The sequence below is a fragment of the Callorhinus ursinus genome, unplaced genomic scaffold (genome assembly GCF_003265705.2).
Source record: "Callorhinus ursinus isolate GAN/ISIS: 27379988/994484 unplaced genomic scaffold, GSC_fseal_2.0 scaffold12, whole genome shotgun sequence".
Taxonomy (NCBI): domain Eukaryota; kingdom Metazoa; phylum Chordata; class Mammalia; order Carnivora; family Otariidae; genus Callorhinus; species Callorhinus ursinus.
In genome coordinates this window covers 42,123,512-42,134,895 of record NW_027397074.1, presented here as the reverse complement: position 1 = coordinate 42,134,895, position 11,384 = coordinate 42,123,512, and the positions used below count along the sequence as shown (strand labels likewise).

Here is an 11,384-nt window from a genome sequence, read left to right as displayed (position 1 = left end):
TGTGTGTGTGTGTGTGTGTGTGTGTGTGTGTGTGTGTGTGTGTGTGTATACTCCCTAAAAAGTTCCTCTGCCACTATTCAGTTTCATTAGGCTCACCTAGTGACAATGTGCGTGGAACAGTAGGAAGAGTAGGACAAACGGGTACTTTCAAGGAGCATCTGGGTGGCTCAGTTGGTTAAGCTTCAGACTCTTGATTTCCGCTCAGGTCATGATCTCAGGGTCGTGAGATAGAGCTCTGTGTCAGGCTCCTCGCTGAGCATGGAGCCTACTTAACCTGCTTAAGATTCTCTCGCTCCCTCTGCCCGCCCCCCACCTCTCTCTCTCCCTCTAAAAACAAACAAACAAACAAAACTTTCAAGAGAGGGTCACTTAGCAAAGGGTTGGTGTGGTGATTGTCCTACCCTCTTCCCAGTTAGACGAAGCTCCAGAAGCTGAGATTGGAGACCTGGGAGATCAATCAGGCTGGGTTCAGGAAAGGACAGTGTTCTCTGAACTGTGTGAAACCAAGCCAAAAGATCTAAGAAGCAATAAGCAAGGTAAAACTGAAACTAAGGGCGGATAGTTCCCCTGGGTTGTTACGAGAGGTAGGGGGATTCACGTATGAGGCAACAGAGGAGAAAACCAAGAAAGCCAGAGGGAGACTGTTCAAAGCAAAGGGTGGGAGTCAGAGCCTGGAGAAATCTGAGTCATGGAACAAGATACATTTATAAGGAGCGGGTGGGAGTGAGCCAAGAGCCAGCTCAGTCACTGGAACCAAGGAATGAGGGCCGAGGACACTCCAATGCTGGGGAATGGGGGGCATGGGGGCAGTGGGGGCAGGGGGGCAGGGGGGCGGTGGGGGCAGGAGGGCAGGTGTTTTACTTTTGTTAGCCCTCCTCTAGGATGCCCTGAAGTATCTTGACTCTCTACCACAGACTGATGGTTAGTGAATGAAGAACTAACCTGCAGTGAGTCAAAATGCATTGATTATTTATTTTCAGATTTGTGATGACATACCTCTTTCTGTTGTTCTGGAAACATCTTCAGCACAGGACACAATCGATCTGAAAAATAAGATACCAACACTCAGTGATTTGGAAGTTCCATACTGGAACAGATACGTCTCTCATGGCCTCGCACCCAAATCCTCTGAGAGCAAATCTCTCTGGCTACCCACAGTCTCTGAAAGATGAACCTGTGCTCCTCCTTCCCTCCTGTCCATTGCTGAGCAGACCAAGGTGAACACCAGTCTGCACTGGGGATTGGGAGTTTGAGACATGGCAAATCCAAGGCAGCTGGATGATGACAGGTACTCAAACTGGAAGGCCAGGCAGAGTCTGGCGAGAGTTGGAGCCCTGGTGAGTCAGATGCTGGGGGCGGGGGGGAGCAGAGTAGCCATGACGGGCCGGAGGGGGATGCTGGTTGGCAGTGAGATGGAGAGAATGAAGATGCCCAGAGAGATCCACCACCGAGAGCAGCTCTGACGGATTTAAAATACAAAATGTCTGTGAAACAAAGAATTCTATAGAGTGGGGCGTGGCAAATTTTTTCTGTGAAGGGTCAGGTAGTATATATTTGAGGTTTGGCAGGCCAAACGGCGTCTGTTACAACTTCAAGTCTGCAATTTATAGTGAGAAAGCCCACAGATGCTAAGTAATCTAACGCAGATGGCTATGTTCCAGCAAAACTTTATCTGCAAAAACAGGCGGCAGTAGTTGGCAGACCCGACCTATGGAGCAATCAAATGTTGTGTGTTCAATTAATAAAGCTCTCTCTTAGATCAGCAGGAAAAAAATTTCATAATGTTAAGCTTGGTCTGCATACCTATAGGCAGTCTCCTCTCTGACAAGCACACTACTGGCTGAGAGTCTGTGGACTATACATGTGGGTAGAAAGAGAAGGGATTACGTACTTTTCCTAATGGTGAAATAAGGAATACAAGTATAGTTTACATCATTCTCGAGTTTTCTCAGAGATCTCAGAGAATTCTCTAAAATGAAAATGGGGGTGGGGGGGCTTTCAGTAGCATAGTTTTGGGTTTCCTCACCACCCCGTGTCAAAGGCTGATTAACACAACAAACTTGTTAATCATGAACTAGACTGGAATTTATATCAAAGCCACAAGGACATCCTAAACAGAATAAAACTGGTTTTATCGAAGATCTACAGAGTTATTGACTCACTGTAACAATATACAATTTCATAAACCAAATAGATATGTCTTTCCATATTTCCCACACAAAAGCCAAGAGAAATCTCATGTGCTCCTAGAAGAAGGTGCAGGAAGATCTTTAACTAACCTCACAGTGGGCAGAGCCTTTGTAACAAACAGGAAGGGGACAGGAGTGTATTTTTATTAGAAAACAACTGCTATAGCTTTCTTGGGTTTTTTCGTTTGTATATTTGTTTGGGTTTTTTTTGCTATGTTAGAAGAAGTGGTCAACCCTCAAACAAAATACATCTAACCTCTTCTCCCTTCTGGAGATGTGGCCAGATTCCAGGAGCTGGGGCTTGAGCCTGGAGACAGGCCCGCAAGCTGTATGCGGAGGAAGCAAATAAGTAAAAAAGATGCCACCTTTCCATTAGGTGTCGCCATGTCTCACCATCTCAGCTGGACACCTGGCCTCTTCTGATGCCTTTCACCTTCATCTTCGAGCCTTCGCAACAATACACTACCGTTTTAATGTCGAAGAGACTCCGCTCTGGGTCAACTGTGTTTGAGGAAAGGCATCAGTCCCCATTTCCTTTCCTTTTTTTTTTTTTTTAAATATTTTATTTATTTATTTGAGAGAGTGAGCAAGACAGAGAACACAAGCAGGAGGAGGGGCGGAGAGAGAAGGAGAAGCAGGCTCCCCGGGGAGCCCGATGCAGGACTTGATCCCAGAACCCTGGGATCATGACCTGAGCCGAAGGCAGACGCTTAACCGACTGAGCCACCCAGGCGCTCCATCCCCATTTCCTTTCCTGTTAGGATTCTGCCTCCAGAGAGGGCTTTTATAAGAAGGTTAGACCCAAGCCCTGGTACTGAAAGGGTGTAGGGTAGGAATCCCAGTGAGCACTCGAGGAGAGGGCCCACAGAAGGAGTTGGCTGAACAGCCTGGGTCAGTTTCAGAGGTCTCCAAGAAGGTGGGAGGAGAGAGAAGGATGGCTGCTTTCAGGAGTATCCAAGAACATGTCAATTTGGGGTTCGAAAAAGCTTACTGCCCACCCTTCAAGAGGAGAATCTCCTCCCACCTATACACAGTCCCCTGCAGTGTGCACAGAGGAAGGAGTGATGTTCTGTCTACACCTGTGTCTCACCAGCTCACTGCCTAGCAGAGGAAAGGCTCACCATGCCAGGGGATTTATGCTGTGGCCATTGTGCTGCCCTGGGAAATGCCCTAGGGTGCTGAAGGCCCCAAAGAGCCCTCTAGGAACCCCAGAGGAAGTGGTCCTAGTACTACAGTTAGTAAACACCTCTCCACCCTCATATACACATAAAAATAGAAAAAAATTTGAGAAAAGTGATAGACATGACCATATGAAAATTTAAACCTGTTGTATGTTTCAAAGGGATATAAAGACAAATATTATATGATAATAATATTTATACATGACAAAGGATTAATATTTAATTTATGGAAAGGTCTTATAAATCCATACCAAAGAATATTTCTGTAGAAAAATAAGCAAAGTTATAATAATTCACAAAACAAAAACAATAAAGGTCAAACTCAACAACAAAAAACAAACAACCTGATTAAAAACTGGACAAAGGACCCAAACAGACCTTTCTCCAAAGATGATATACAAATAGCCAAAAAGCACATGAAAAGATCGTATCACTAATCATTAGGGAAATGCAAATCAAAACCACAATGAGTTATTACCTCACCTCCAGTAGGAAGGCTACTATCAAAAAAACAGAAAACAAGTACTGGTAAGGATATGGAGAAATTGGAATCTTTGTGCCAATGGGAATGTAAAATCGTGTCGCTCCTGTAGAAAACAGTATGGAGGTTCCTTAAAAAATTAAAAATAGGGGTGCCTGACTGGCTCAGTTGGAAGAGCATGAGATTCTTGATCTCAGGGTCGTGAGTTCAAACCCCACATTGGGGATAGAGATTACTTAAATAAATTTTTAAAGATTAAAAATAAAACTACTATATATATAGTCCAGCAATTCTACTTCTGGGTATACATCCAAAAGAATTGAAAGCAGGATTTCGAAGAGATATTTGCACACCTGTGTTCATAGAAGCATTATTCCTAAAGCCAAGAAGGGTAAGCAACCCAAGTGTCTGCTGACAAACGAATGAGCAAGATGTGGTATGTATACACAATGGAATACTATTCAGCTTTTAAAAGGAAGGAAACTGTGACACATGCTACGACATGGATGAACCCTGAGGACATTAATCTAAATGAAATGATCAGTCACATACACAAAAACCAGATACTTTATGATTCTACTTACTTACCTGAGGTTTCTAAACTAGTCAAATTCACAGAAACAGAAGGTAGGATGGTGGTTGCCAAGGGGAAATGGAGAGCTCTCGTAAATGGGTGCAGAGTTGCAGTTTGGCCAGATGAAACCAATCTGGAGATGTTACACATCAATGTGAATATACATACTAGTGAACTGTACACATAAAATGGGGAAATGCTAAATTTTATATATTCTTACCACATTTAAAAAGTTTTGGAAAAAAGGTCAATGATCTATTTAAAATGTTTAACCTTGCTATAAACAGAAATGCAAATAAAAAATAAGATACCATATTTGCGCCTATTAAATCAGAATGTTTTTTTAATGATAATATCCACACTGGCAAAGATCATGAGAAATGGGACTGATTGCTGCTGGTAGGGATGAGAGCTATTTCAATATTCCTGAAAGACGATTTGGCCATATGTTTCAAAAGAATTTTTAAATTGCTCATGTTCTTTGACTCAATTATTCCACATCTGGGAACTCAACCTAAAAAAATCAATTAGACATATGCAAAAAAAAATTCTGTATGAAAGAATGTTCTCAATGCAGTGTTTTTAAAAAATAGATCAAATAAAATGGAAACCTAAATGTCCATCAGTAGATTAGAAAAAATGAATGATGGTACAGCTGTGTAACGGACCAGCTTATACCACTACAAATTAGGTTATAGAAGAATATTAAATGATAGGGACTGTTCAAGAAGTATTGTCAAGTGATTTTTCTAAGTATGTTTTTCTTTTTTTCTTTTTTAAAGATTTTATTTATTTGTTTGTCAGAGAGAGAGAGAGAGAGAGAGAGAGAGAATGAGCAGGGGAAGCGGCAGAGGCAGAAGGAGAGGCAGGCTCCCTGTGAACAAGGAGCCTGATGCGGGACTCGATCCCAGGACCGTGGGATCACCACCCGAGCTGATGGCAGATGCTTAACAACTGAGCCACCCAGGTGTCCCATTATGTTTCTATTTCTTTACTTATTTACTTGAGAACTGGAGCCTACACATAGCAAGTTAGCAGTGGTCATTTCTAATCTCTTTTTTCTGTATTTTTCTAAAAGTTTACAATGCATTTGTTACTTTTAAAGTCTGAAAAGGCTATGTTATTTTTTTAAAAAGTAAAACCCTATGTGCTCAGTTACTTTTATATTCCCCCTTCCAAGAAAACAAACAACTACATTAATTTTACTGTGTCTTACTTCCTTCTCCAATGTTCAGCAATTTTTCTATATAAATGAAAAATTACTGACTTCTTACTTTCATCTCATAAAGATATGCCATCAGTGAGGTTGTTTTAGAGTCAAAGTTTAATTCCGTACCAGTTTTTCTCATATCTGTTCTCAGTACCACCTACGTCCTTCCCGCTGCGTTGGGCAGATCTGGGAGTGGGGCCATGGCCTCCCCAAATCTCCTCTAGGCGGAAACTGTCAGCCAAGGTCCTGCTGGAGGGGCATCTCTACAGGTAGCCCTACTCTGTATCACGAGGCGGGGGGGGGGGGGGGGGGGGGGGGGGGGACCGTTCCTAGACACAGGTGATGGCATCCGTGATAAGCATCAGACTCCAGTGAAGTCAGTCCACAGGTTAGTCAGGCCCCTGAGGCACAGCCTGGCACCGAAGGAAGGGCTGGCACTCCCTCCCATATTTGGCCCAGGATGCACTGGGAGACTTGCCAGTTCCCTGGGACCTGAAGTTGGGAAATGATGAAAGAGAAAGGGAGGGGTAATGACATCACAGCTGGAGTTCTGAGGGACCAGAGCTTGCACTTAAACAGAAGCCACGATGGAGATAAAAGTTCTCATAAGAGGGGCGCCTGGGTGGCTCAGTCGGCTGAGCCTCTGCCTTCGGCTCAGGTCATGGTCCCGGGGTCCTGGGATCGAGCCCCGCATCGGGCTCCCTGCTCAGTGGGAAGCCTGCTTCTCCCTCTCCCCACTCGTGCTCTCTTTCACTATCTCTCTCTTTCTGAAATAAATAAAAATCTTAAAAAAGTTCTCATGAGATATTAAAGAAACTGGCCACCAGAAAAGCTGAATTACGGAGCTGGCTTCAGCTGCTGACATCCACAGAGCCGCCTGGAGCCAGTACCCAGACTGCCCAGTGGCTTAAGGCTGCAGCGTCTCCTGACTTCCCACGCACCCCTTTCCTCAAGGTAGCTTGAGGTAGATCCCAATGTGGGCAATCAAAAGAGCGCATCCAAAAAGAAAAAGGAAAACAAGCTGTATCCTTGAGAGAGCACGGCTGTTCCACCTCAGTTCAGTTTCCATGTTTTGGTACAGCTTGTGCAGAACCCCCTGTAAAGCCCGCCCAAGGTCTTCCTCAGTCTGATCTTAGAACTTAAAAAGGACAAACTAAGGGGCGCCTGGGTGGCTCAGTCAGTTAAGCATCCAATTCTTGATCTCAGTTCAGGTCTTGATCTCAGAATCATGAGTTCAAGCCCCACATTGGGCCCCAGGCTGGGTGTGGAGCCTACCTAAAAAAAAAAAAAAGACAAACCAAAATGGAAAAACTAGAAGAAATCTGAAGTTCAGTTAAAGTTGGAAGCACAAATAAAATTATCTTTTAAGTTTTCCACCATTTATCACAAAAGAAAAAAATTAAAGAGGAGAACACATGTCTTTTTAAGGTTTATTAGCAGTCAAAAACTACTGGTTCCTAGTCCAAAAAACAATGAAACCACTAACATGCTAACCTCAACAACATATGGGTTCCATTAATGGTCGAGAAGATGACGTCAGGCCAAATTGGGGGGTTTAAAATTCAGGAACAAAAAAAAAAATACATCAAATTTTAATCTCACAACTATTTAGGTAGTATTTAGGAAAAGGACTACCTTAGACTTAGCCACTCTGGACACATAGGCAAGTATGTTGTGGGTCTGACCTCTACTTCCCATCATATACACACTAAGGACAGCCCCTGAGGGATAGCGGGGCGGCGGGGGTGGGGGGGTGCGGAGAACATGACCAGAAGAAAGAGAATTGAAGACAAGAAGCCATAAAAAGCAGATGTAAGAGAGAAAAGCTGACACCAGAGCAGACACACAGGTAATACTAGACTTCCTAACTTGTGACATCCTCTCTCCCCAAAACCACCCTACCCTCCCAGATCAAACCCAAGAACATTTTTCACATTATCTCAATGGTCTCCTTCCTTTTTTATGCTATTAAGGTTCTCCTACCTAGTAATGTGTCTGGGCTACTCCTTTTCCTCTTCTAGAAAAGCAGATAAATCTTGAGGTTGGGGGAAGGGTATTAGTAATTTAAATATTAGTGTGAATTCATCCAATCAGATTGCATTCCTAGTAACCAAAGGCTATCTACAACTATTCCCTCCCCTCCCCCACCCCCATCACCACACAGCTTTTGGATTAGGATGGAAAAGAGGGGAAACCATTGGTACTTGGGGGTGTGGGGTTCTTTGGAGGTCGATGTATCCCTCAGTGCCCTGCCACAGAATCATGAAGGACCTGAGAACACAGCCCCCTGAAGAACAGCAGGAAATGCCCTGCTCTTCTTTCCTGCCAACAACTGGGAAGACATTTTTTTCAATTTACTCTAGCCCTTCACCCGGTAAGGGGGCTTTGCAGAAGTTCTACCACAGCTTCCCATCAAAATACTACCTGAACAATAGCATCAGAAGGGTAAAATACCTAGGATTAAATTAACAAAAGAAGTACAAAGCATATGCTCTGAAAATTACCGAAGATCACTGAAAGAAATTAGAGAAGATCTAAATAAATGGAAAAACATTCCATGTTCATGGACTGGAAGACAACATTGTTAGGACAGCAATTCTGCTCAAACTGATCTATAGTTTCAATGCAATCTTTAACAGAATCTCAGCTGACTTCTCTGTACAAACTGACAGATTCTAAAACTCCTGTCTAATTGCAGGGGACCCAGATTAGTCAAAACAATCCTGAAAAAGAACATAGTAGGAAGACTTCCACTTCCTGATTTCAAAACTTACTACAAAGCAACAATACTTAAGACAGTGTGCAAGTGGCACAAGGATAAACAAACAGATTAACAGCATAGAATTAACAGTCCAGAAATAAATCCATACCTTTATGGTCAACTGATTTTCAACAGGGTGCCAAAACAATTCAGTGGGGGAAAAAAGTCTTCAACAAATGGTTCTGGGACAAGTGGATAACCACAAGCAAAAGAATAAAGTTAGAGGTCTACCTACTTTATACCATCTATAGAAATTAACTTGAAATGGATCAAAGAGGAGCACCTGGGTGGCTCAGATGGTTAAGCGGCTGCCTTCGGCTCAGGTCATGATCCCAGGGTCTTGGGATCGAGCCCCACGTCTGGCTCCTGGCTCAGCGGGGAGCCTGCTTCTCCCTCTCCCTCTGCCCCTACTCATTCTCTCTCTCTCTCCTCTCTCTGTATCTCTGTGTCTCAAATGAATAAATAAAAAATCCTTAAAAAAAAAAAGAAATGGATCAAAGACGTAAATGTAAGAAGAAAACACAGAGGTAAATCTTCATGGCCCAGGATTTAGCAAAGGATTCTTAGATATACCAAAAGCATGAGCAACAAAAGAAAAAAAGTCTTTAGACTTCATGAAAATTAAAACTTGCTGTGCTTCAAAGGGCACCATCAAGAAAGTGAAAAGACAATGCACAGAATGGGAGAAAATATTTGCAAATCATGTATCTGATAAGGGACTTGTAGCTAGAATATATAAAGAGCTCATCCAACTCAGTAATAAAAAAAAATTTAAGGACATAACGTATAACATGGTGACTATGGTTGATAATACTGTATTGTATAATTGAAATTTTTAAAAGAGTAAAATATTCTCACCAAAAAAAAAAAAAAAAAAAGAAAAAGGGTAAAAGGAAGGTGATGGATGCATTAAGAAACTTGATGGGGGAATCCTTTTACAATGGATATGTAGGATGTATATTATCAAATCTTCACATCGTACATTTTAAATATCTTACAATTTTATTGGTCAACTATGCCTCAATAAAGCTGGAAAAAATAAAATAAATGTATATTAGATTAGATATATAAATATAATAATAAAAAGATCATTGATAACTAATAAAGATAACAGATAACTGACAACTCATTTCAAAAACAGGCAAAGGATCCTCCATAGACATTCCTCCAGGGAAAATAGAGAAACGGCCAATAAGCACATGAAAAAGATGTTCAATATCATGAGTCATGAGAGGAAAGCAAATCAAAACCACAGTGAGACACCACTTCACTCCCATTAGGCTGGCTAGAATCATAAAGTCCGATAATAACAAATTTGGGCAAGGATATAGAGAAATTGGAACCCTCATACACTGCTGGTGGATTTGTAAAGTTGTGCGGCCACCTCATCTAACAATCCAGCATCTTCTCAAACCATTAAACATAGACTCACCATTTGACCCAGCAATTCTCCTAAGTGTACACCCAAAAGAAAGGAAAATTTCCACAGAGAAACTAATATATAAATATCGGCATTATTCATAATAGCCAAAAGGTGGAAATAACCCAAATGTCCATCAATGGATGAATGGATAAACAAACTGTAGTACATCCATACAACGGAATGTTATTTGACAATAAAAAGGAATGAAGTATTGATACAGGCTACAACTTGGATGAACCTTGAAAACATGTTAGAAATGATCCACAAATTAGTCCACATATTACACAAGACCATTCACATGAAAGTCCAGAATCAGGAACTCTTTTATAAAAATAGAAAATAAATTACTGGTTGCTATGGTTACTGGGTGGGGTGGGTAGAAAGTAGAGGGGTGGAGTTTAGGGGTTCAGGGAAGTGATAGCTAAAGGGCAATGAAATCAGATAATAAAAACTTTCTAAAATTGACTGTGGCTGGGACACCTGGGTGGCTCAGTGGTTTAAGCTGTCTGCCTTTGGCTCAGGTCATGGTCCCAGGGTCCTAGGATCATGTCCCGCATCAGGCTCCTTTGCTCAGCCGGGAGGCCTGCTTCTCCCGCTCCCTCTGCCTGCCGCTCCCCTTGCTTGTGCTCTCAATATCTCTCTCTCTCTCTCTCTGATAAAATAAATAAAATCTTTAAAAATTTTTTTTAAATTAAAAAAATAAAATTGTGGTGATGGTTGTGTATATCTGCAAATATACTAAAACCAGTGAATAGTACACTTAATTGGGTAAGTTGTGTAGTATGTAGATATTTCAATAAAGCTGTTTTTTTTTTTTTAAATGTTACCTGAAACTCTGAGCTTGACCCATTTTATTCATGGCCCCAGTGTCCCTCATCCCGCAAACTACAATGTCTGCCAAGCTGAACGCCCTCCAGGCATCATTCACCCCTGGGGTTCTCTCATCCCTACTCGGCTCTGACCCCAGCCTTGCTCTCCCATCCCCTCTTGCAACCCTTCCTCCCACTATGCCTTGGGAACCCTCCTCCTAGAGCCAGCAAGTGCCCCACACTCACACCCATCTCAACAGCTCTATCTTGGCTACGCCCTGGCTTCTCCACTCTTCCCTTCCCTTGTGACCCTTACAAGTCCAAGCTGCTCATGTCCTCAGCACTTCCATTTCTTTTTTTTTTTAAGATTTTATTTATTTATTTATAAGAGACAGAGAGAGAGAGAGACAGAGGGAGAAGCAGGCTCCCCACTGAGCAGGGAGCCCGATGCGGGACTCGATCCCAGGACCCCAGGATCATGACCTGAGCGAAAGGCGGATGCTTAACCATCTGAGCCACCCAGGCGCCCTCAGCACTTCCGTTTCTAAGGACCAGGAGAAAACCAAAGTCCCCTGGTCGCTACAGTCTCCAGACAATAACCTACCAACAAGTACCTGTAACCTAGGAATTCGTGACCAACTCCCTCCTCCTCACTTCTTGGAATGCCTTCCTTCTCTCCGGTTTCCTGCTTCTCCTTTCCACATTTTTAGGAACCTCCTCTGTGTTCTTTCCCACTTTTTCCGGATCCGTCCAAGA

The 11,384-nt window shown here is 42.6% G+C and overlaps 1 protein-coding gene across 5 annotated transcripts in view; it reads right to left on the bottom strand.

Annotated features, from left to right (window-relative positions):
- The window catches only part of SNX10 (sorting nexin 10), a 66,986-nt gene that overhangs the window by 28,180 nt on the left and 27,422 nt on the right, over window positions 1-11,384 (bottom strand). For 4 of the 5 annotated variants that reach the window (XM_025873062.2, XM_025873061.2, XM_025873060.1 and 1 more), the window contains one exon: window positions 997-1,043. In XM_025873062.2, coding sequence (XP_025728847.1) covers window positions 997-1,020 — 24 coding nt within the window. In that variant the 5' untranslated portion in view covers window positions 1,021-1,043. Of the gene's footprint in view, window positions 1-996; window positions 1,044-4,439; window positions 4,459-11,384 lie in introns of those variants that run through there. The other variant, XM_025873064.2, reaches the window with a different exon arrangement.